The sequence below is a fragment of the Dendrobates tinctorius genome, unplaced genomic scaffold (assembly GCF_039654945.1).
Source record: "Dendrobates tinctorius isolate UK_male_01 unplaced genomic scaffold, ASM3965494v1 ptg000069l, whole genome shotgun sequence".
Classification (NCBI taxonomy): domain Eukaryota; kingdom Metazoa; phylum Chordata; class Amphibia; order Anura; family Dendrobatidae; genus Dendrobates; species Dendrobates tinctorius.
The window spans coordinates 11,136,601-11,163,070 of NW_027361737.1; the positions used below are offsets into that span (position 1 = coordinate 11,136,601).

General features: G+C 44.4%; 1 protein-coding gene across 2 annotated transcripts in view; it reads left to right on the forward strand.

Annotated features, from left to right (window-relative positions):
* Positions 1-16,943: 16,943 nt before the first annotated feature.
* The window catches only part of SLC25A36 (solute carrier family 25 member 36), a 45,803-nt gene continuing 36,276 nt past the window's right edge, over positions 16,944-26,470 (forward strand). For both annotated transcript variants that reach the window (XM_073581086.1, XM_073581087.1), the window contains exon 1: positions 16,944-17,294. In XM_073581086.1, the coding sequence (XP_073437187.1) occupies positions 17,254-17,294 (41 nt within the window). In that variant the 5' untranslated portion in view covers positions 16,944-17,253. The remainder of the gene's footprint in view (positions 17,295-26,470) is intronic.

Here is a 26,470-nt window from a genome sequence, read left to right on the forward strand (position 1 = left end):
TCGGAGGCACTCCCCTCTTGTAGAATGTATCCCCAAACAGATGTCAGCTATGAACCACTCATTTGGGAGATGTCCAGAATGGTGAGGACACTTTGTATTTGTCAAATTAAATTTATTTAAAAAACATGAGTAATAAAGATTTTTTCATGCTTGCGATAATTGTATGCTTGCCTCATCCTTTTCATCATCCACCAGTACTTCAGCTCACATTTCTTTTTTAGAGATAGGACCCACACGTTCTCCTGCCCCTCCCTTATCCACAATTACCACAATAACCTCTCTCAACCCACCATTCTCTATAACAGTACCTCAGAACTCCATCAAGAGTTACTTTCCAACCCTGAAAAAAACATATATAAAAAAAAGAAAATGTCCACCAGAGGGAAACAAGGAGGAAAAAGAAATAAAAAGGGTAACCCCTCACAAAAAGATTCTGAAACAATAAAAATATTCAAACTCTCTTGCTATCCTCTGGATAGAGAGGAAACGAACCTTTTAAAAAAGAGGCTCAACTATTGTCCAACACAGAGTGTAGAGGGATTCCAACTCTTCCTTGATCTGAATAAATTTGTATGGAAATTAATTCTTAATAGACATTTCTCGATCCCAAAAAATAAAATGGAAATCCCTTTGATTCCTATGGATCCATATATACATCAAGACATAACACCACATATCCGTTACAACCGTTTATTCTTTAGTAATGGAAGAATTTGAGGACATTAACCGTATAAGGAAGGGCAAAAATAATCTTAAATCAAGTGAATTATTGGCACTCTAACGTCTCCAAAAAAAATGATCAAATCGTTATACGACAGGCAGACAAAGGGGGTAGGATAGTACTTCAAAATAGGGAGGACTATCTTCTAGAGGCGAATAGAATTCTTTCAGATAAAAAATACTATAAGATCAAAACTGACCCAGCAGAGACATTCTTAAAAGATTACAACCATATGATAAATGAAGCATACATGTTAAATAAAAAAGAAAAGCGCTTCCTTATGAATTCAAGTCCCAACCAAGCATCTTTCTACCATTTACTAAAAATACACTAGGACAACCCCCCCCCGTAGACCCAACATCTCGGGGATTGGGTCTCTTACAAGTTCCCTATCACACTACATAGACCTTTTTTTTGCAGAAATATGTACTAAAATTACCATCCTATTTACGTGATTCAGCCCAACTTCTTTTAGAATTGAGGAATATAAGGAAGATTTTTCATTTTTAACACTAAATGTGGTAGCATTATATTCAAGTATAGAACACAGTTTGGGGTTGGAGGCGGTAGATCACTTCCTAACAGAAGATCTGGAGATGAGATCTGAACAAAAAACCTTTCTTCTGAGATGTCTGAAATTCACATTACAGCATAATTTGTTCTCCTTTCAGGAAGGTCCACTTGTATGTATTCAGCAGTTCGGCACCGCTATGTTCATGGGGCGTTTCGAGTCCCTGTCGCCCTTGACTTCCTCTAAGTTTGACAGACATATCCAATATTATCGCTGTTACATAGATATCCATGAGGCAGTTTCATTTGTAAAAGGATTAATTCAGGAAATCAACTCATCCTCCTGCTTCTGCAACAAGTACAAAGTGTCATCTATGTATACCCCACGTGTGTATTGTTTTGTATTTTTTGAAACCTTTGCACATTGTGCAAAGGTCAAACTTGTGCTCTCTACTTCTTGTAAGAACAGCTAAGTGTATTGTGATGTCCCCATCACGGCGTCTTTCAACTTGTCTGAGAGGGACCCGTTATGAGCTCATTTTCTGCTCCACCAGCTGGGAGTTCTCCTTCCATTCTCCCTCTGGTGGTGACAGGAGGTGGTGAGGTTAGTTTAATTGGTAATGGTCTGCCACCTGACGAGGAGGATAATGATTGGTTCTCTGGAGTATCAGACTGGATATGACAGCCGACGCCCTATCCTGTTGCTGGTGATTCAGTCTGCTTCTCAGGTCTTGGACTTCAGCTCTGCTCCATTCTTCTCAAGTTAAGTTTGTTTTTTTGCTAATGTTCACACTTGCTCTTGTTGGTCAATTCAGTTTTTGTGTGGTCAGCCAGCCCGGCTGGGCTGTGCTGAATCTCCACTCTTATTTATCTGTATTTGCCAATTTGCCTTTTATTAGATTGGCCTCTTTTTTGCTCTGTCTCAGAATATTTCAGAGTGCTGATATAGTGGGAGAAGTCTAGTGACTTCAGGGTTAATTTTGTTATCAGAAGTGTTGGACTTTATTTTGGGTAGGGTTTTTTGGCAGATTGCAGACAGTATCTTTCCTTTCCTGTCCTTTCAAGTTAGTTTGGCCCCATCGTTTGCTCAGCCTATTTTTCTGCCTTTGTTTGTGTTTTCATCTTGTTTCACCGTCAATACATGTGGGGGGCTGACTTTCCTTTGGGGTCTGCTCTGGGGGAGTTAGTTTTCCCTTTTCTTACTTTAGGCTTATTTAGTTCTCCGGTTGTGACGAGCCATCCAGGACCATCGTAGGCACGCTCCACGACTGCTGCTAGTTGTGTGTTAAGATCAGGGGATCTGCAATCTGCATAGTTACCAACCTCTCTGGTTTTCTGAGACTAAGGCTACTTTCACACATCAGGTTTTCGGCGTCAGGCGCGATCCGGCGTCGTGCCGGAACGCCGGATCCGGCAAATGTTTTGTAAAACCTGATGTGACGGATCCGGTTTTCTGCCGGATCCGTCTTGTTCTTGACAGACAAAACCGGATCCGTCTCATCCGGTTCATCCGTTTTTCTATCCGTTTTTCGACGGATTACGCCGGATCCGGTTTTTAAAATTGACCCTTGTGGCCTTCCCAACGGGATTGGCTACTGGAAAACTATATATAGCGTGTTCCTACAGCCCTTCTTTGACAGGTTGTAGAGGGGAAAGTGCAGGTTGGAGAGAAGAGCAAGTTACTGGCGAAGATGGATGTTGTCATTGGAAATATTTTGAAGAATTTGGCGGATTTTATAGCGGAGGCGAATCGTTTGAGGGTGATTGTTCTGGAGGAGAGAGCGAGACAGCAGCGCATCAGGCATCGTAGACGACGTTTGTGGATCCACCCCATCACAGCCAAGAGAATGACGCGTGGGGTCTATTCTACACTCTGCATGGACCTTCGACGAAACACGGATAAATTTTTTGGATATGTTCGGATGAAAATGGAGAATTTTGATTACTTGGTGGAGCGCATTGCACACCTCATAAGAAAAGCGGACACCTATTGCCGCTTCTCTGTTTCACCCGCAGAGCGTCTGATGGTGACTTTAAGGTAAGCCACATTTATTGGATGTGATCGCATCAGAGCACACTTTCACTGCAATCTTGTTGGTGGTAGTTTGTATCTCCAAGTGTTATAGCTGAGTTTTGGTATGTGATTTGAAACTAATTGATTGTTTTTTAATTCCCCACAGATTTCTTGCAACTGGAGAATCCCTTTCATCACTGCATTTCCAGTACAGACTCGGGATTTCCACCACATCTGGAATAGTGAAGTACACATGCCGTGCACTGTGGGACTCCTTAGCTGAAGAGTTTTTACCAGAGCCCACAACAGAGAGGTGGATTGAAATTGCTGACAAGTTTCAACAGATATGTCAGTTTCCCAACTGCTTGGGCGCTGTGGACGGGAAACATATCCGCATTGTAAAGCCAGCCGGATCGGGATCGGAATATTTCAATTACAAGAAATATTTTTCAATTGTCCTCATGGCCATCGCTGACGCGGAATACAAATTTATTGCTGTTGATATTGGGGCCTATGGCCGCTCCAATGACTCTCAAGTTTTCAAACTGTCTGCCATGGGGCGTAAACTGTATGGAAACACCTTCCAGTTCCCACCACCTAGACCGCTGCCGCAAACATCTGGTCCACCTATGCCATTTGTCTGTGTAGGGGATGAAGCTTTCCAGCTGTCAGAACACCTTTTGAAACCGTACTCTAGCAGAGGACTGACAAGACCAAAACGCATTTTTAATTACCGCCTCACAAGAGCAAGAAGAATGGTTGAATGTACATTTGGTATTCTGACAGCCAAATGGCGGGTCCTATTGACTGCGATCAACCTCAAGACAGAAACTGTTGACGAGGTGATCAAAGCTTGCGTGGTACTCCACAATTTTGTTATCTGCAAGGAACCCATTTCCATTGAGGACACCTCTGAAGAAACCACCTTGCAAGATTACCATGACATTACCACTAGAAGTTCTGTGACTGTTTCAGTAATGAGGGACAATTTTGCACTATACTTTATGTCACCTCAAGGCAGAGTACACTGGCAGGATGACAGAGTGTGAAAGATTTGTGCCCTAACCAAACTTGTGTACCTTCTGTACCAACAGTATATACCTTTGCCAACCAAAGTTGGCTATCTTGTCATGGTCTCTATTTTTAGCTTTAGGCCACAGGTGTGTACCTGGTTGTGTTTTATGCAAAGTATTTCACCTTTTAACAAAAGTTGTGTACATTGTTAGGAAATCACCAACAATAAACACAACTTTTTAGGTGAAAAACTTTGCTTCAAACACAACCAGGAACACAACTGTGGCAAAAAGCTAAAATTTACCCACAGTTATATACCTGGTTTTGAATACCTTTTTACCTTTTAAATACCCTGTATTTAACCTTTTTTATAAACATATTTCGCCGCAGAAAGAAATGACAGACAACCAGTGTAAACAATAATTTAACTTTTATTTAAAATATTTTTTTTTTGTAAACTGGTTTTCAAGTTAAAAAAACTTTTTTAATAAAGGTTTGAAACCAAATGGGCATTTTTATTACAAAACACATCATAAATCTGTGTAGTGTGGGGTGGAAATACTGCTGGAGGGGCTGCGGGACACTTCGACAATGGGAGTGTGGAGAGAGGACTGGGATCGTGGTGGGGAAGGAACAGTTAGAGGTGATGGTGTGGAAAAAGCTACAGAATGGGTGGACATGTGGGAGGCAGAAGAGGTGGTGGGCGGTGGAGTGGAGGGTTGGGCAGGGACTGTAGGAGATGATGTTGATGGAAAGTTGTATGGGGAAGGAGTTTGGTACGGGGAAAGAGTTTGGTACGGGGAAGGAGTTTGGTACGGGGCAGGTTGCTGGAAGTGGGGAGATGTCTGGTACTGGGGAGGTTGCTGGTACTGGGGAGGTTGCTGGTATGTAATAGGAGGGGGAGGATGGAAAGTGGCTGGAGGGGGTGCAGATGTAATAGGAGGGGGAGGATGGAAAGTGGCTGGAGGGGGTGCAGGTGGAGGAACTACAGTGGTGGGAGGTGGAGGTTGGGAGGTAACCTGCTGTAGAGCACCGTGGCACGAATGCATTACATGCATCTGCTGGGTAGGAGATAGTGTTGCCATGCGCTCCACAACAGACCTGAAAAAGGTGTGGTTTGGCGAAGATCTTGCTTCTGAATGCATGGTTTGGAGAAGTGTCTTCACCTCCAGAATGCTGGAGTTGATCTGCTGAAAGCCTACAGAGATTTGCTCTGACAAGACTTTAAGACAGTTCTGGAAAGATGCATTCAGATGCAAGAACTCTGGCGCATAACTCCTTTCCTGACCCCTCTGCCGCTGCCGCCCAGTACCCGCAGGTGTACTAGAGGTGGCAGGGGCAGAAGGGTGGGGTAAAGGGAAAGCGATCTCCGCACCAGCAGCTTCATGTAATGTAGGCGGCCACGATGCTACTGTGCTGGTGGATGGGACAGATGGGTCGAATGTGTGGGAAGGCTGGGAAGGTGCAGATGTACCGGGGCGGTCGAAGTGTCCCTCGGTGCCGGTCTCCTCAGGGATCGCCTCAGAAGGGTCAAATTGTGCAGGCTCCCGAGTGCTGCTCACCGTGCTGTGGAATAAAGAGAAAAAAAAACAATTAAAATAGTGACATGGTATGGCCCTGGCTGAAAAAAAAAAGTTACATCTAAACATTTTTTTGTCACATGTGGTGTGTAATATTTACCTTCTGGTGAGCATTGTATCCCGGAGGAACGACAGGGCTCGTGCGTACTTGTACTTGCTCCTGCGTCCTCCAGATCCACTCGGGGCCCGCATCTCTTTATTGAACTCCTTCTTGAAACGATCCCTCACAGACCGCCACCGCTTCACAATTCTCTCCCCTGAAACGAGAAAGGACAAAGTGGTTAGTATACAACATCAGTGTTTCCCAAACTCCAGTCCTCATGGTCCCCAGGGGTCATGTTTTCAGGATTTCCAAAGTAAATAGAAATCCTGAACACATGATCCGTGGGGACCACGAGGACTGGAGTTCGGGAAACACTGGTTTAAATCAAGCAACCGGTACTGTATATACTTACGCTCTTTAATCTGGGCCCGAGCTTCGAGGTCCTCCCAGCGGTCCACAAGGAGCGAACAGATTTCCTCCCAGAGTCGTCGGGTAACGATAAGGTCAGCATGGCGGCGGTCAGCCATATTCCAGAGCGGCTCCCTTTCTCTGACGAGATCGATGAGGTGGTCCACATCGAGTCCTCCATCCTCACCGTCAGAGTCGGGAGCACGCTGTGAAGGCTGTTAAAGAAAAAGACAAAAATAACATAATTAGCCTCCACAAAAGAAATGAAATAAAAAGTGCAAAAAAACAAAGCAAAAATATTTATACTTACACGCTGGTGACCGCCGCGTTGCTGTCGCCGACGACCCTGGGAGGCACTGCGAGGACCTCTTGGCCGAGCACCAGATTGGGAAGACTAGAGAAGAAAACAAAAAATGTTATGTCTTTGGATGTAGGCATTTGTTTGCTGTGTGTGGTCTGCGGTGCATTGTTTTCTATGTGTTGTGTGTAGTGTGATGTTGTGTTTCTGCGTTTGATGCAAAAAACTTACCAATTGTGAGCCCACTCCAAGTGTCTGTCCACCCCTTCCTTCTTCTTCTGGGAGCTCCTCTTCATCTTGTGATTCCTGTTTTGAAATAAAAGGCAATGAATAGACATATATTACAGAGATGATGGATTTTGGAAATAAAAACTTACCGTCAAACGCTGACGATTCGAGGGAGGGCTCCCAGAAGAAGATGTGCTGTCTTCCTGGTGGCCAGACTCCATGGCTGTGGGTGGTGTTCCAGCTGCTGCCATTGCTGCTGCTGCTGCATCTATTGGGCGGCTGTTGAATAAAGAGAAACAAAGGGCCAATGAATATCTTGATATTCCATAGCCCTAGTTTGGAGGAATGGGGGATTTGATAATTACCGTCTCTCATCTGCTGCTGGACTCCCCTCCCGTTGTTCAGCATGCTGCTCCATTTGGGGTGGTGCTGATGGTGTTGCTGCAGATGTCTGCTGCCTTCTCCTGCTCCTGGTTCTTGGCTTGGGTGGCATGTTCGGTGTGGCTGAGGGTCCCACTGTCTTGCTTTTATATATGTCTTGTGGGCAGAGCTACTGAGCATGCTCAGACCAAAAAAACCGGATCCGGCCACCGGATCCGGCTATCGCCGGATCAGGCGCATTGCGGCGCTCATAGGCTTTCATTGTATGAAAAACCGTTACAGTAGCCGTTTTTTCCAGACGCCGGATCGCGTCACATTGCCGGATCCGGCGAAAATCGGATGAAACGCATGGCCATCCGGCTCGATCCGGCTCTAATGCAAGTCAATGGGGGGGAACCGGATCCGGCATTGCATTTCGCCGGATCCGGTTTTTGTAAAAAAGCGCCGGATCGCGCCTGACGGCGAAAACCTGATGTGTGAAAGAGGCCTTAGCGTGTGTTGTTTTTCTCCTTGGTGACCCATTTATAACAGACCCCCTGGCTAATTTTTTGAAACATTTGCACATTCTGCAATGGTGAAACTTGTACTTTATATCTCTAGCACTTGTAATAACTGCTAAGTGAATTGTGATATCCCCATTACGGCATCTTTCAGCGTGTATGATATATACTCCTTGGGTAATTTTTGGAAAACTTTGCACATTGTTAGGAAAGGCACCTTTAAATGTTCAGCATCTTTACAGAGTGCACTAGACTTCCCAACTTCTTATGCCTGCCAGCCATTTGTAGTATGCTCTATCCAGGTTAGGGGGAGGAGTCATAATGTAATGCATGCAAATCAATTGCAGCATAAAATGTTTAAACATCACCCCATCCATCCTGTTTATTCTGTATTATATCCATTTATTATTTTGAACTGCCCTTGATTTTCTGGCACAGCCTTGTTTTTTTTGTTCCCTCATCAATTCCAGCACCTTTCTTTGTGCATTTTTTAACGTATTTTTTTAAAATGATTGCTCTTTAATAAAAATTATATTTTTATAAAGAAACATTTTACATGCTTCTTGTTGTTACTTGGATGGTACACATACTTGCTAAAAAAAGATTTCAAGATTAGATTGAGAAGTGTCACATAATATATTATTTGAAGGACGAATTTTGCTGATAAACTATACAGTCATATGTTAAAGTTTGGGCACCCCTATCAATGTTAACCTTTTTTCTTTATAACAATTTTGGTTTTTGCAACAGGTATTTCCGTTTCATATATCTAATAACTGATGGACTCAGTTATATTTCTGGATTCAAATGAGGTTTATTGTACTAACAGAAAATGTGCAATCTGCATTTAAACAAAATTTGACCTGTGCAAAATGTATGGGCACCCTTATCATTTTCTTGATTTGAACACTCCTAACTACTTTTTACTGACTTCCTGAAGCACTAAATTGGTTTCGTAACCTCATTGAGCTTTGAACTTCATAGCCAGGTGTATCAAATCATGAGAAAAGGTATTTAAGGTGGCCACTTGCAAGTAGTTCTCCTATTTGATTCTCCTATGAAGAGTGGCATCATGGGCTCCTCAAAACAACCAACTCTCAAATGACCTGAAAGCAAAGATTATTCAACATAGCTTTTCAGGGGAAGGATACAAAAAGTTGTCTCAGAGATTTAACCTGTCAGTTTCCACTGTGAGGAACATAGTAAGGAAATGGAAGAACACAGGTACAGTTCTTGTTAAGCCCAGAAGTGGCAGGCCAAGAAAAATATCAGAAAGGCAGAGAAGAAGAATGGTGAGAACAGTCAAGGACAATCCACAGACCACCTCCAAAGACCTGCAGCATCATCTTGCTGCAGATGGTGTCACTGTGCATCGGTCAACAATACAGCGCTCTTTGCACAAGGAGAAGCTATATGGGAGAGTGATGCGAAAGAAGCCGTTTCTGCAAGCACGCCACAAACAAAGTCGCCTGAGGTATGCAAAAGCACATTTGGACAAGCCAGTTACATTTTGGAAGAAGGTCCTGTGGACTGATGAAACAAAGATTGAGTTGTTTGGTCATACAAAAAGGCGTTATGCATGGAGGCTAAAAAAACACAGCATTCCAAGAAAAACACTTGCTACCCACAGTAAAATTTGGTGGAGAAAGAAAAATGTTGTGAAGAAGAAACGGAGAGTGGTGGTCATGGGGGATTCCCTGTTGAGAGGAATAGAGGCCGCTATCTGCAGACCGGATATAACTTCAAGAGAAATGTGCTGTCTTCCAGGTGCCAAAATTAAAGATGTGTCTGACAGAATATCAGGACTCTTCAGACCTACAGATGACTACCCATTCCTGCTACTACATGTGGGGACAAATGACACCGCAAGAAACGACCTGGAAACAATCTGCAGAGACTTTGAAGACTTAGGCAAGAAAGTGAAAGAACTGGGAGCGCAGGTGGTCTTCTCTTCCATCCTCCCAGTGGATGGCCATGGAACAAGGAGGTGGAATAAGATTCTGCAGGTGAACAACTGGCTACGTCGATGGTGCCGTCAGCAACGATTTGGATTTCTGGATCACGGAGTGAACTACTTAGAAGATGGACTACTTGCTAGAAATGGGGTGCACCTTACGAAGACTGGAAAGCAAGTATTTGGAAGTCGCCTTGCTACACTTGTAAGGAGAGCTTTAAACTAGAACAACATGGGAAGGGAAGCAAAAGGCCAGAAAAAGCCATACACCTGACAAATGCTATTGAGAACTCTGCTATTAGAAGTGGAAAGGAAGAACAAAGACAAAAGAATCTAATTAATAAAAATATTGGAGAAAGAGAAACCAATCACAAACTAAAATGTTTCTATACTAATGCACAAAGCATGGGCAACAAACAAGGAGAATTGGAACTACTAACACAGGAAAAGAAATATGATGTCATTGGAATCACTGAAACTTGGTGGGACAATACACATGATTGGAATACAAGACTAGAAAGATACAACTTATTTGCAAGAAACAGACTTGATAAACGAGGAGGGGGTGTCGCATTGTATGTTAGAAACACGTATATCTGCACAGAGATTGAAGCTTCAGAGACTGGGAGTTCTGTGGAAACTGTTTGGGTAAGAATACAAGGACAGAACAATGGAAAGGACACCATTGTAGGCATTTACTACAGGCCGCCTGTGCAAGCTGAAGATATGGATGAACTCTTTATGCATCAAATGGCCAAGTTCTCCAAAAAATATGACATAGTTGTCATGGGAGATTTCAACTATCCAGAAATTTGTTGGGAATCTCTCTCAGGCAAAACTAACAGGTCAAGGAAATTCTTATCCTCTCTTGCTGACTTTATCTTCCAAAAGGTAAGGGAGAAAACAAGGGGAACTGCTACCTTGGATCTAATCCTTATAAACAGGGAGGAAATGGTTGAGGAGGTAAAAGTGGCTGGGACCCTAGGAGGTAGCGACCATGCTATTTTAGAATTTTGGATAACTAGAGGCGGAAGACCTGTGAAGACTCAGACGTCAAGGTTAGATTTCAGATTTTGGAATAAATTCTCGGACTTTTGTGCGCTGCCAGATAAATTCACTAATCCAATATTTAGGAGAAAGATTAATCCATTTATTTTCAGGGAAATAAATGGATTAATCTTTCTCCTAAATATTGGATTGGTGAATTTATCTGGCAGCGCACAAAAGTCCGAGAATTTATTCCAAAATCTGATGTGTAAGCGGTCACAGAGCTGACCTTTGGACATGCAGCAAGCAGATTACTGATCCTACATGCTTGAACCTCTCCTAAAAAGGGTGAGTATAATCTAAATTACTTTTCCAGCATTAACCCGGATAAGACCCTATCGCGCTCTTTGTGTTCCTTTAGTTTTGACACTAAGGTTAGATTTCAGAAAGGCAGATTTTAAGGGATTCAGAAAGAGAATTGGAGGGATCCAATGGCTGGATATCCTAAAAGACAAAAATGTCCAGGAGGGATGGGAAATCTTGAAAAATGAAATTCTCAAAGCACAGATGTTAACAATTCCGAAAAGAGGGAAGAATAGGAAGCATTTAAGGAAACCAGGATGGATGAACACAGAACTTAAGCACATGCTAAAAAGGAAGAAAAAAATGTTTATAAAATGGAAAGAGGGAGGCATATCTAAAGAAGAATATAATGCTGTCTGCAGAACCTGAAATCAGATTATCTAAAGCTGAAAATGAATTGAGGCTTGCAAGAGATGTCAAAAGCAATAATAAAGGATTTTGGGGATATGTCAAAAGTAAAAGAAAAGTCAAAGATGCTATAGGATTTTTACAGGATGAAAATGATGAAATGGTAAGACAGGATGTTGAGAAGGCTGAACTTTTAAATTCCTATTTTGCATCTGTTTTCTCTCAGAAAGGAAATGTAACATCAACTGTTATTCACTGTCCTATTAAGGGAATAGAAGAATCCAGGATATCTATAAACAGAAAGATAGTGAGGAAACACTTAACTAACCTAAATGAATTCAAGTCTCCAGGTCCAGATGAATTACACCCCAGAGTACTGAAAGAGATAGCAGAAGAAATTTTTGAACCCCTCTCCATAATCTTTGAAAATTCTTGGAGAACAGGAGAAGTGCCAGAAGACTGGAGAAGAGCAAATGTTGTTCCTATCTTCAAAAAGGGGAAGAAGGTGTACCCAGGCAACTATAGGCCGGTGAGTCTGACTTCTATACCAGGAAAGATCTTTGAACAAATTATTAAACAACATGTATGTCAATACCTGGATAAGAATGAAGTGATTAAACAGAGTCAGCATGGGTTTGTAACTAATAAGTCATGTCAGACTAACTTAATTTCCTTCTATGACAGAATCACTGATTGGGTGGATCAAGGAAATGCTGTAGATATAGTATATCTTGACTTCAGCAAAGCATTTGACAAAGTCTCTCATACAATCCTTATTGAAAAAATGACTAAGTATGGAATGGACAAGGCAACTGTTAGGTGGATTCATAACTGGCTTAGTGATCGGACCCAAAGAGTGGTCGTAAATGGCTGCACATCCAGTTGGAAGAATGTCTCAAGTGGGGTACCACAGGGCTCTGTCCTGGGCCCTGTACTGTTCAACATCTTTATCAACGATTTAGATGAAGGAATTGAGGGTAAACTGATTAAATTTGCTGATGACACAAAGCTAGGAGGGATAGCTAATACTAGAGAAGAGAGAGAGAGGATTCAAAAAGATTTAAATAAACTGGAGCAGTGGGCAGCAACTAACAGAATGGTTTTTAACAGGGAGAAATGCAAAGTACTACATCTGGGCAATAAAAATGAAAAAAGCATATATAGAATGGGAGGAATAGGGCTAAGTGACAGCACATGTGAAAAAGACTTGGGTATACTAAAAGATCACAGACTGAATATGAGTCAACAGTGTGATACAGCAGCAAAAAAGGCAAATGCAATTCTAGGATGTATTAACAGAAGCATACAGTCTAGATCACGTGAAGTCATTATTTCCCTCTACTCCTCTTTGGTCAGACCTCATCTGGAATATTGTGTCCAGTTTTGGGCACCACATTTTAAAAAAGACATCAACAAACTGGAGCAAGTTCAGAAAAGAGCGACCAGAATGGTGACCGGTCTGCAAACCCTGTCTTATGAGGAAAGGTTGCAGGATTTGGGAATGTTTAGTTTGCAAAAGAGAAGACTGAGAGGAGACTTAATAGCTGTCTACAAATATCTAAAGGGCTGTCACATTGTAGAAGGATCAACTTTATTCTCATTTGCACAAGGAAAGACTAGAAGCAATGGGATGAAACTGAATGGGAGGAGACACAGATTAGTTATTAGAAAAAACTTTTTGACAGTTAGAGTGATCAATGAGTGGAACAGGCTGCCACGAGAAGTGGTGAGTTCTCCTTCAATGGAAGTCTTCAAACAGAGGCTGGACAGACATCTGACTGGGATGATTTAGCGAATCCTGCTTTGAGCAGGGGGTTGGACCAGATGGCCCAGGAGGTCCCTTCCAACTCTACGATTCTATGATCATGCTTTGGGGCTGTGTGGCCAATGCCGGCACCGGGAATCTTGTTAAAGTTGAGGGTCGCATGGATTCAACTCAGTATCAGCAGATTCTTGACAATAATGTGCAAGAATCAGTGACGAAGTTGAAGTTACGCAGGGGATGGATATTTCAGCAAGACAATGATCCAAAACACCGCTCCAAATCTACTCAGGCATTCATGCAGAGGAACAATTACAATGTTCTGGAATGGCCATCCCAGTCCCAGTCTATTTTTGCAAAAGGAGGATCTACGAAATATTAATGTCACTTTTATGTTGAGGTGCCCATACTTTTGCACCGGTCAAATTTTGTTTAAATGCAGATTGCACATTTTCTGTTAGTACAATAAACCTCATTTGAATCCAGAAATATAACTGAGTCCATCAGTTATTAGATATATGAAACTGAAATAGCTGGTGCAAAAACCAATTGTTATAAAGAAAAAAGGTTAACATTAATAGGGGTGCCCAAACTTTATCATATGTCTGTAGTAACTGCAAAATGTATTGTGAGGTCCTCATCATGGTCTCTTTCAGTGTGTATGGTACAGACCCCTTGGGGTAATTTTTAGAAGCCTTTCTATATTGTGCAGTGGTCAAATTTCTACTCTCAATCTCTATATATTCTTTTTTTATTGTGTTGCCCTTCTCATGGTCTAATGTTGGTTTTTGGGTCTGCACTACATTTTGGAACATTAATGCATTAATGATACATATATTACATACTGTCAGCATTCTGCAGCCTACGTACACCCGCAGAAAAGGAAAAGAGCCCGGACAACCCCTTTAAATATAAGAATAGAAAAAAAAAACAAAATCAGCACAACTGGGTCCCCAAATAATGGTAATGGGGAATTGGTCACTGAGGATCAAGAAAAAGCAGACTACTAAACTGATTAGTTAGCTCTGTATATTCCCAGGAGGAGAGAGTGACTTATCTGGTTGATCCCAGCACTCATAATACGTCAACTTATACTGTATACTCAGTTGGCTAAATGTAGATAAAATCCAAGGTAAATTTAGGGGGCTTTTCAGGCACGAGAAAAAAAAAAAAGATGGGTCACGCACTGCGATGAGTTAACAAAAAAAAACATGTTGGTTTTATTTTCCTTTTTTAGCTCCCCTTCATCCAGTATTGTGGCCTGTTATTGCTTTCATTCTGCTCTCTTTCTCTGTGCCTCTAGACTACATTCCCCAGGAGGAGGTGCTCTAGTCTCTGCCACGGCTTACACACTCCCGCCCTCAGTGCCTGCCCATTCAACCTATAGAGCACCATTCTGAGACTCCTGTATAGTCTCAAGATGTGTATACTGTAAAAAAAGACCAGCAGCACTCTGTGACTGCCAAGACATATAGCGTCAATGGAAATAACAACTTCCAAACGCTTTGTCCCTCAGCAAGATGTACTTACAAAATAAGCAAAGTTTCTTGGCGCATAAAGTGGCCAATTCATGCGTGCCCATCAACCATGGCAAGGTGACACCTCTGACGGGTCCTAGAATAACCCTTCCATATCTGACTGTATATGCCACATTCGAGCTAAAAAACCTACAATAATGGACAAACATGTCTCTCTTGGGCTACAAGCCTACAATCTGAATGGGAAAGTAGAACTGGTTGAGAACACCTGCAGGTCAATGAGAGGAGTGCAAATGTCAGAGCAGAGGGAGTCACACCCTCCAAAATACCTATACATAAAAACCTTCGCTTATTTTGCAGCTTGCACCTATTCACTCTTGGGAGGCGCTGGTCAGGTTTTTTTTGCCTTCCTTTGGACTCGCTCTGCAGGATAACAGGTCTAACCTTACCGAACTATATAGGACAGTTACAAAACAGTCAACCAACCTCCCTAATGTGGGTGTAAACCTTGTGCAATGGTTGAAAGCGCTAATTAACACTTGTCTTAATTATCTGCAGTAATAAACTTATCAGAACTGAAGCTATAGCCATAACTGGCGCTCGGCCACCATTACTGAGTGCAGCCGTGCTGCAATTCATAATACACATTGCAAGGTGTGACACAGAGAAATGCTTAGAGGGTTTCTCCCAAAACACCTTTTCAGTTGTGCACCGCTCTCGAGTCCTGACCTCCTGCTTACTAGGACACCGTATTTGATTTGCCTCTGCAGAATTCACTGACACTGAATTGGGAGCTAAGTAGGCCCTATGGAACTGCGCAGCGCTTACGTCACATGTGTGTCACACCAAAGTGTTGTCACCAGGCCGGGTAGTCAAGAGGAGCAGCAAAACCAGGAGATTGAAGGCAGCTCTCAGGGGTGTTGTCCAGCGACAATAGACTACAGATGTGGCCGATGGACCTGATGTTGTGAATCGATTTTCACCAACTCTACTTAAAAACACAAGCTCAGCCTCACACTGCAGTGGTGGCCGGTAGACTAGGCAATGACACATAAAATGACCCAGTTCTTGAGAACGGAGATGAATTTTAATAACCAGTAAAGTGCAGAGTTGCTTATTCTGACAAGCTCTTTGCCATTTTACCCATCGGAGACTAGAGGTTGCTGCTCTTTAGGCTCCAAGCAGAACGAGCCCTGGAAGATCAGACATCGGTGGTGGATAAGACATTGATAGTGGATTAAACATTGGTGGCGGATCAGACATCAGTGGCTTCTCAGACATTGGTGGCGGCCAATTGACATTGGTGGCGGATCAGACATCGGTGGTGGCCGATTGGACATTGGTGGCGGCTCAGACATTGGTGGCGGCTCAGACATTGGTGGCGGCCGATCAGACATCAGTGGCGGCTCAGACATTGGTGGCGGCCGATCAGACATTGGTGGCGGCTCAGACATTGGTGGTGGCCGATTGGACATTGGTGGCGGCTCAAACATTGGTGGCGGCTCAGACATTGGTGGCGGCCGATCAGACATCAGTGGCGGCTCAGACATTGGTGGCGGCCGATCAGACATCGGTGGCGGCTCAGACATTGGTGGCGGCTCAGACATTGGTGGCGGCCGATCAGACATTGGTGGCAGCCGATCAGACCTCGGTGGCGGCTCAGACATTGGTGGCGGCCGATCAGACATCGGTGGCGGCTCAGACATTGGTGGCGGATCAGGTATTGGTAGCGGCTCAGACATTGGTGACCTATCTAATCCGTGGGCAGCCGCCTATGAGGGGCCTCCGCAGGGATCAGGTGGGGGAGGGCGGTCGCTGCAGCAGAGGGTTACTCTCTTTTGTCAGGGGCGCTCTTCAGACCTCAGGGCCCATTCTTTATACTGCTGGACTTGCCAGCTTTTAGGGGCGCAGAGCCATACATTCCCTCAGCTCGCCCTTCCCACCACTCTCTAGGTCATGCGCCTGACTGTGGTGGACGCCACCAGTAGATGGGGCACCCTGGCATCGCCCGCAGGAGGTGCCGCAGCTTCCAGCAGTGCCTGGTAATAACCACCCGTCTACAGATGACTGCAGATGTGGAGGCAGCGCACGTATCAGCCACAGCCGGGCGACCTGTGAACCTCCAACAACGCGGCTGAAGTTTACTGCCGCCGCCACGCTCCTCGGACACGCCCCCTGTGCGGCAGTGCATGCTGGGATCTGTAGTCTTTTGCCGCTGATGAACATTCCTCACACACAGATCCCAGCAGGAGCCAGGTCACGTGGTGAAGCAGCTGCGCCCGCCGTCACTTCCTTCACACTTCCGCAGCCAATCAGCTTGTGTTTATCTCGGGCTGCTGAATATTCATAAGCGAGCAGGGGGGTGAAGGCGGCAGAGGGGAGCGTAGAAGGCAGGGGACGGTGCTCTGGGCAGGCAGTGTGTGAGGTCACGGCGGGCAGCTCCACGGTTTGTGCAGGCGCCATACACCTTTATATACTCGGGCAGGTCTGCGTGTGAGCAGCCGCTATCTGCAGACGCTGAGCGGTGCATGGTGGCGGCCTACGTCTGCGGGCTGGGTGCTGACTGCTGCCTCCTACATCTGTCACCCGAGAGCGGGCAAACGGCCCGGCGGCTCCCCGGGGACCTGCTGCCTCCACCTGGCTGCAGGGGAGAAGAATGAGAGAATGAGCCAGAGAGATACCCTGGTGCATCTGTTTGCTGGAGGGTAGGTGCACGTGTGGCCCCGGGGTGGGCCCTCCATCACTAGGCATGGGTGCTGTGTACTCTGTGGCCCAGGTGTCCGGCCTGGCTGGTGTAATGCACTAATGAGGCTACAGCACCCACCATCTGCAGACATTGCTGGGGGTGATTGTGCCCTGGAGGGGTAAGGACCAGGGGTGCACGACCTGTGGCGCCAGCCAGCCCTGGCTCCTGTAGCCAGTGACCAGTTATGGGGGTAGCTGTGCTCATCTGGCTGCTGCCTAAGGGGAGCAGAGGACCCCTTTATCTACCATAGTGGGTGCAGATATTAGGTGGCATACAGCCCTGGTGCCAGATGCCTCTGCTCAGAATGCCCCTCTGTATCTGATGTGACCATTGCATAGCTTGTCTTTGGCTACTGCCAGTGTGTGCCTCTGCTATACACAGGTGTTGGGTTTAGCACTGTGTAATGTGCTCTTTATCACTAATTGCTGTGACTGTATAAAGGAGAATGCTCCCATCAGGAGCTGCTTGTACATAAGCTGGGCTAGGGGAGAACCTGTCAGGGACCACCACTGCTGCTGGATGTGTCCCGTCAGCTCTATGGGCATGTGGGAGCAGAAATGATCCACTTATGGGGTGCACATAATCTGTAAACTGAGCCAAAGTTGTATAAATATCTCCATATACTTAAAAAGTAACTCTTTAACACCCCTACTATAAACTTCCATTCACTAAAGGCTAATAAAGCATGTTGGTGTTTACTAGGTCCCTGTGTGTGGGGGGGGATTACTATCCAGCCCCTGTCCCCAGTGTAGCAAACACTACTCTAGGCCTGTCTGTGCCCTGCACGGTTTCTCCTTATTTCAGCAGCCTTTTGTCATGTATGGTACATAGGCAACTTATTGAGATGGAAGTAGTAGCAGTCAGATTGTAGCTGTCATTCATGAGACTTTGAGCATAAAATGACCTCTTGGCTGTTGGGAGGGGGTAAGTGCTAAATGTGCTCAGCGCCAGCTTTATTCTGGCCACCTTCAGATGGCAATGCCTGGGCTTACGGTGTGCCTCTGTCCTTGGCCTAACAGTGACCACTACTTTAAACACATTCTCGGGAACTGCGTTATTAGCGATTGTCTACTACAGGAACTGCTGCTTTGCTTAGTCCGCTTGTGACTGATCGCTGTAACATTGCACCTTGTTTGTGTAGTCTCCTCACTTATTATACAACCCCACTTATTCCATGGTGCTTTACATGTGAAAAGTATAGACAAGTATAATAAACGTGTAAAGCCCCCGTTACACACTGCGATATCGCTAGCAATATCACCGATTTTGTGACGTTACAGCGATATTACTAGCGATATCGCTGCATGTGATACTTACCTCCGACCGCTCCCCTGCTGGTTATCGCTGATCGCGCGAGAAGCTGCTGGACCATTCCTCGTCGTCCACTTCCTGCGGCGCTTCCTGCTGTGACGACGAGCGACGTGTGGAGCCTGGCGGGAGGACACAGGATCGCCGCGTCTGACAGGTAAGTAGCGACCCCCGTCCCCAGCGATGTCGCTGGTGAGATCTGCCTGTGTGGCAGCTCACTAGCGACCACCCAGCGATTCACCAGCGATCCTGACCGCGTCATATCGCTAGTCGGGATCACTGGTGAGTCGCTAGGTGTAACGGTACCCTAAGACAAGGGACACATAAGGAGAGGGGACCCTGCCCGTGAGGGCTCAGTCTACAGGGATGGGTGAGGATACACTAGGAGAGGGTAGTCTTTAGTCCATAGTGATGTGGCTGTGAGTCCTGGGCCTCCTGTGGTGTTTTATCATGTAATTATAACTTTCTTTTCAACCCTCCTCTGGTATTTACCTGCTTTGTAACATAGTAATTACTAACATAACCTGTACATTCTGGGAGGAATGGCTGGTCCTCGGATCGCTCACCTGCACAGCATGTAGGTTCTTGGCTGTCAGAGATCATGGATGATGGCGCAGTGAGGGAATTGGCCGCTGTACAGCAGCATAAGGGCAATGCCCTATCAAGTGTTGTAATAGCGCAGAATCAAACCACAGATTACAGCTCGGTGTGTGCCAGGAGAGCCGGACATGATCCTTCTACAGACGCCTCTCTGGATTCAAGGCTTTACTAGTTACTTCACTGCTCGAGTCTGCCGTGGCCCCCTAAAATCACAAATCTCCAGTGGGGAAGTGCTTGAGTCACCCTCCCCTTCAAGCTATTCATTGTTCTAGTCAGCTGTTCCTTAATTATCTGATTCTTCATCTCATGACTAATGGCTACTAATATCTCCTACTCCATAGTGGTGACTAGCCTAGTTATGTGGCTGTGTCCCCCTGGGGCTTTATAGCTAGACAGGGTTCTTAAGGTGTAAAGGTTCATTATTGGCTTTCATCCCAATTTTAAAGCAATGGGATAATCTAAGGATATGTTCCCATGGGGCAAAATTAGGGTTTTAAGAAACCTCAGGTTCATGGGGGTTTCTTTAGAAAAGAGATTTGTATTGGTCACTAAAGGGAACCCGTACCTTTCATCGGGAGATCATGGTAACTGGTGCTATCTGTAGCACATTGTTCAGCGCCTGTAGTGTGCCGTTGTACTCAGCAGTGCGAGTCTCCTTTACACATAGCAATGCGCTGCTAATCTTTTGTGCAACACAAAATTTTCACTTGAACAAGTGTGTTGCCCATTCATCAGGTGATCGGCAGCCTGCTTACACTGAGAGATTATTGTGAAAGGACCAGTCTGCGCTCACAGTAATGTTTTAAAGTAAATGCAACTTTTCACTTCTTGGGTGAAGAAAAGTTCTGTAATTTACTTTTGCTTAATTTAAGAATAAAAAAACTGTCTTGCAGGTACCACTTAATAACTAATGGGGTTTCTCCCTGTACTATCTGACCATTCAATAGCCTTGGAACTTGGCCAGGAAAAAAAATCAAACCAGAAACTGTACACCATCATTGGTGCAGAGCAGGCTGGCAGGTTCACATATTGCATACTATGGGAGAAAAGACATAGCTACTACATGGGGTTGTTTTTTTTTTTTTGTTTTTTTTTGTGGAAATGGTCACAATTGGACCCCAGATCAAGACCTGTTATTCACAACATGCTTTTCTGAACAATAGCAGAGGAGCACAAACTGGCATGTAGCTCAGATTTTATTTGATGTGCACGTTTCTCCTTTGTAATGCCTAGTGAGAGATCCAGTGCAAATCCATAACAGAATACTAATGTAGCTCATGCAGATTTTGTAGCAAAGAATCTTCTTGATATCTATCCTGTGTGAACAGACTGAACTCTAACTGCAGACTAGAAGGTTATCAAGTTTATACAGTTTGTCATAGGAAGAAAATTGTGGAGTGTGGGCTACGTAATGAGAAACCAAAAAACAATCAGGGACAAATATACGGTACTATGAATGTTTACTGTAATTCCCCTTTAATTTCTATAGAAAGCACTATGTAAAATCTCCTCTTTCTTCCCTCTCCATGAGTAGAATTTGTATTCATCAACACTTTTTTATTTTTTTATTTTTCTTACATTGCTGAGATGGCAATTGTTACACAATATTCCATGTGAAGGGCGGAGCAGCTGGTGGCAGAGAGCCTCCACCTCTCATCTACATAGATGGCAGATGGTATTGGGAAGATTCTATCTCGGTAATGTAGCAATCGGTAATGTAGCAATCGGTCATCACTGAATACAGATCTTACCTATGAATTATTAATGATCAGTCCAGGAGCAGTAGAAGCAGACTTCTCAGATAAGATACTTTACAAAGACTTATTTTCATGTGTAATCGATCTTTGAAATATGGTGGTTATGCTTTAATCCCTTCACGACATATGTCATGTCCCTGACTTTGTGGGCTCCAACGCTGAGCTCGCATTTTTCCCCCTGTGACAGCTGACTTAATCAGCTGACATGTACCTTGAACAGCAGTGTTCTGCCTGCAGTTGTTAACCAGTTAAATCCTGCTGTCAATCACTGGTAGCGGGATTTAACACTTGCTGTGACTATGGGACTCTGATGGGTTGTCATGACAGCCAGGCATCTGCAGAAGACCCCTGTGCCTGCCATTATGATACTCATGAATGCCAGCCTTGAGTTGGCATTCACAGCAGACTGTGATTTCTGCTATACGCTGAAGCGCTGCTATGCACAGCACAAGCAATCATGGCTTCAAGTCTTCTAAGGGGACTACTGAATAAAGTGAGTTTTCACACACACACACCTTTTTTGCTCCATTACATAACTAGACAATGGGGGGGCATTTTTGGTATTGCTGTGAATGTTCAGTCTATCAAAATATAAAAACTGATCAGGTTGGTAAACAACATAATGAGGGGAAAAAAATCAAACACAATTGCTTGTTTTTTTGGGCTGTCGCAACATCACGATAAGAGGTGGTCAAATCATATGTGCCCCAAAATGGTATCTATAAAAAACACCAGCCCAGGGTGCACAAAAACAAGCCATCACCCAGCATTGGGTCTCGGGGAAAAACTGCAAAAAAAAAAATTTGTATTCATCCCTTAAAATAAACTCTACATGTATACCTGTGCACTGGTACTGACCTGTAGTCATTGTGCCAGGTCAGTCTTGCTATAAGGGCATGTGCTTACAATCTGTAATGCCAGTGTTTTGGGTGACGCTCATCTGCGCTGTCAACCGCTGCTTTCTAGCTTTCAAGCGCAGCGGATAGGATTTCTAGAACTCTTATGCTCACTGTGCTTCTGACACTATAGACTCTCCTACGGTGCTGGTTTACGAGCTGCAGCATGTCTGTTATCTGCAGCGGAGATGCTGGTCTGCGCGGTGTCGTCTCGCCCATAGCCATTCATTACATGCAGTAAATCCACATGGCTCACTGAACACATGCAGGTTTACCTGTGGCATGAATGCAGCAAAAATACTCTGCCATATCCTGATCGTGGGCACAAAGCCTTATAGTGTACATGGTAAATAAGATGAATCCAAAAAATTGTGGAATTGTTTTGCAGTTTCACTGCACTTGGATTTTGCCACAATGTACTGGAAAAATCCAGTGGTGTCATTAAAAAGAAAAACAAGCCCTCATATGGCTACATTGATTGGGGGGAGACTAAACCCAAAAAATTGTGGCCTGGTGGTGAAGGGGTTAAAGGTCTTATCTGTAGAGTTGTTCTGTGTCTTGGGAGAAAAGACTTTATATACTGTAGTTATTCTCTGGTGTATAATTCACTTGCTTTTTAATCCCTCCATAATTGGGAGGTGTGGGAAGAGGGTCCTTTGATAGTCACATGCTCTGAGGGACCTGGCACAATAGTCAGTGATAATTGTTCCTGAAAGCTGTTGGTTATACTAAAATGAAACTGAATATCTTCTAAATTCACCGAATAGAATTTGCTTGTTAGCAGGAAATATCTCCTAACTCAGTACTGCACAAATCATGGCCGGGACAGCCATGACATCTGTCTGGGATGATTTAGAGAATCCTGCTTTGAGCAGGGGGTTGGACCAGATGGCCCAGGAGGTCCCTTCCAACTCTACAATTCTATGATTCATCCATGTAGAAGCCATACTTTAGGACCTACCATAACTTCTTTGGATGTTATAGTAACATATCTGGGTGTAAGGTCTTATTTGCCCATGAAACAGAAAACAAAAAAAAGTTGTAAAAGTGCTATTGCCCATCCTGGCTAAACTATATCCCTTCTCAGAGCTTTAAGCAGATTTGACCATGATGGGAGCTGAAGTATCTTAAAGGAATTGCCAGGGTAGTAATGAAGTTGAAACTTGATGTGACCATTAGAAGAAAAAAAGGCTCTATTTGGCTGTAAGTACATCTTTATCAGAGGAAGCGCTAAGAAGAGTGTATACTGCGTATTTGGGATGTTGTGCAGCAGTGCTGGACTATATGGGGTGAAGGCTGGGAAGAATTCACTTCTATCCCATGTTTTACTACAGGATTGTGCCTGATTAACCTTGTTGAATGCACATCTTTTATTCCTGGTGTTTGAGGGTAAATATCTGCAGGAAGCCTCCTTGTGTTGTCAGGCTGCTCCGCAGTAGGCCAGAGGTCGCAGAGCTGTGAAAGGAGCGCAGAAGAAGGAGGAATTACTTGTAAATGCAGCTTTACCACGTCACTACCCTGAGCCGCACATTGCAGACGAGCTGTCAGTAATGGGCAGAGCGAAGTTACCCAAGGACATGTACATACTTTTCCACATAGCACAGGAGCTCCATCGCCTGCCTGCTCCATAGCTGTCATAGCTCTTCATTACTGAGTTATTGCACTTACATTGGGCTCACCTTGGGGAAGAATTCCTGTTTAATCTGATGCTCTGGAGGATGAGCTTCTGTGCTGTTGTGTTCCTCTTCTGATCCTGAATATCTGCATTAAAAAAAAATCCTTCGGGGGGGGGGGGGGTGGAAATTCACCAACAAACTTCGTACTTGTATAGAAGCGATGTTCGCACGTTGTGCTTTTTTCCTTCTCCCCTTGCTTGTGTAGTGCAGCACTCCCACTGTGCTAAAAGCATGCCTAACTCTTACATCTACAGAAGTCGCATTATCATGGCTCACTTCCTTACATATGTGGTGGGGTAAGGCTACTTTCACACATCAGTTTTTTGCCGTCAGGCAGGATCCGGCTTTTTTTTTAGAAAAAACGGATCCGGCATAAATTTTGGAGAACTGTAGAAACGGATCCGTTTTTTTGCTGGATCCGTCTCTGTTCCTGGAGGCTGGCCAATTGGATCTGAGCATGCGCAGACTTAAAAAAACCGGATCCGGTGGCTGGATCCGTCTTTTTCTGGATCCGGCGCATTCCGGCGCCCATAGACTTACATTGTAGCAAAAAGCTGGAAGCGCCGGATCCGGCTCTTTTGCCGGAGACAAAAAACGTTACAGTAGACATTTTTTCCAGACGCCGGAATGGGACAAGTTGCCGGATCCGGCAAAAAACGGATGAAACGCAATGCCATCCGGCACGATCCGGCGCTAATGCAAGTCAATGGGGGAAAAACCGGATCCGGCATTGCATTTTGCCGGATCCGGTTTTACAAAAAAAAGCCGGATCGCGCCTGAAGGCAAAAAACTGATGTGTGAAAGAGGCCTAAGAGTCCCTACTTCTATAGGAAGACCTTTTTGGCTGTCTTTCCATCATGCTAATTAATGACTTGTCCTTTTTCCAGTCATTGCTCCTTGTTGCTACCTCAGGGCATGGGTCATTTAAGGTTCCTCTGAAGGTGCATCTTCCAGGAAACCTCATCAAGGTCTCGTGATGAAACCCGCCCAAGCAGTGCCACGCTTCAATCTTAGTTTATTGTACTATTATTACAATGGCTAAGATCTTAGTCTCCCTGCATTATATCTTGGGATACACTTTAGGATCCAATCGCAGCTTTTAAACTCTAGTGGAGAAGTTAATTGTGAGGTATTACACTGGGGAGAGTGGAAATAAAACCTCTACATGGCCCTCACTACCATACACCGTTAGTCACAAACTTTGCTTCACTCATGTGATGGTGCACACATTCATTATTTGTAGCAGCAAGTCCTAATGTGTTGGCAGGGAAAACGCATAAGTGTCTTTGGCAGTTGTTGTGTGTGTGTGGGGGGGGGGGGGGGGGGGGGGGGGGTTAAAAAACCCACTCATCTGTATGTGAAATCTGCTGGAAATTGACATTATTTTTTTATTTTTTTTGCAGATTTAAGTCTGCAGAAACATGTACAGGAGACTCATTCACTTTGCTGGAACTAGGAAATACTTTAGGTTTTTTGCCAAAACGGACAAACGCAACGTGTGCACACAGCCTTGGAGGCCATTTCAGCAGACCTCTGAGAAGATCTGCATCCTAATGTAACTTTGTGGATTTAAAATCTGCTTTGAGGATCAACTTTAGCAGTGTGTCTATATACTTTGAAATAGTAGTCATAAGTTGAGGAAAAAAAAGTTTAAATGCAATATGGTGCATGTAAAGCACCATGGAATAAATGGTGCTATAATATGGTGGCCTCTTCACTTGGCATTCTTTTGGAAGAACACAGGCAGGCTGCAATATAACACAGTGGCAAGAATGGGGGGTGTGTATATATATATATATGTGTGTGTGTATATATATATATATATATACACACTTTACCAATTCTTCGTCTTGCCCACCAGTGTACCCCTCCTCACTTTATGTGCCTATGAAGCGGGGGGGGGGGGGGGAGGTTCTTAGTGCTTTTTGCCAATCTGCTGGGTAACAAAGGGCTTTAGATAATTACTGGTGGACTCTGAGTCTTGTGGAGAGATTACACTTTCCCTTTTTCTTTCTCTTCAGCCCACTGCCAAGACTCTCGGTACAAAAGCTCGTGTGTCCCTAATCTGGGGCATGTTGCTTTGTGTACACACTAATTATACAAGCGCCCGTCCAACAAATTAATGAACTAGGTAGCAACTCTCTGGACGCTGCAGCCTTGTGGCCCCTGTCTGCCATTTAACAAAAGTCTTGGCAGGAAGTGTTTAGTGCTTGGCAGAAAAATGCAGGACAGACGTGTGCCTTCTATTAAGTAGGGGGAAAAAACTCTGGTAACACCAGATCTGTAGACAAAGAAATGGGTTTGTTGTGCTGCAGATCCCAGGTTCTCATTATCTCCCTGAGGCCTTCTGTCACATTGGCTTGTGCTCTGTGTACACAGGGTTCACATCCCGAACTAGGGGTAGCTCCAAAATGAGAGGAAAATGGAGCAGCTAGTCTAATTGATGTAAATGTTCTTGTACAGATCTGCTGGATCCCACAGGCTCCCTCTCCTCCATTTACCCCTAATATCTTGTAAACCCACTGAATTTACAGTCTAGTAAGAAAGTGCAGATTGCACTAAACTGCCTGATGCAATGGTGTTGTCATACTCATGCATAGCAGCGAGACATTGGATTTAGGAAAGGGGTTTTTTCTTTGACAAAAAAGATGTGCAGGGTTCCCCCCCCCCCCCCCCCCCCCTTTTCTCTCAATTATTTTTTTTTTTTTCTTTAAAATGTCTTCCTTTTAAATCTTTCTCCTGTATTTTGTCATCCAGTCAGTCTTGGAAAAGCTTGCAATAACACAACGGCAACGCTGTTTGTAGGTGGAAATTAGACTTTGGGGAGGCTGTCACCTTCCGCCTCCAGACTTATCCAATCAGGCCTGTAGGGTGGGCACTATAAGCCCTGGGGTCCCT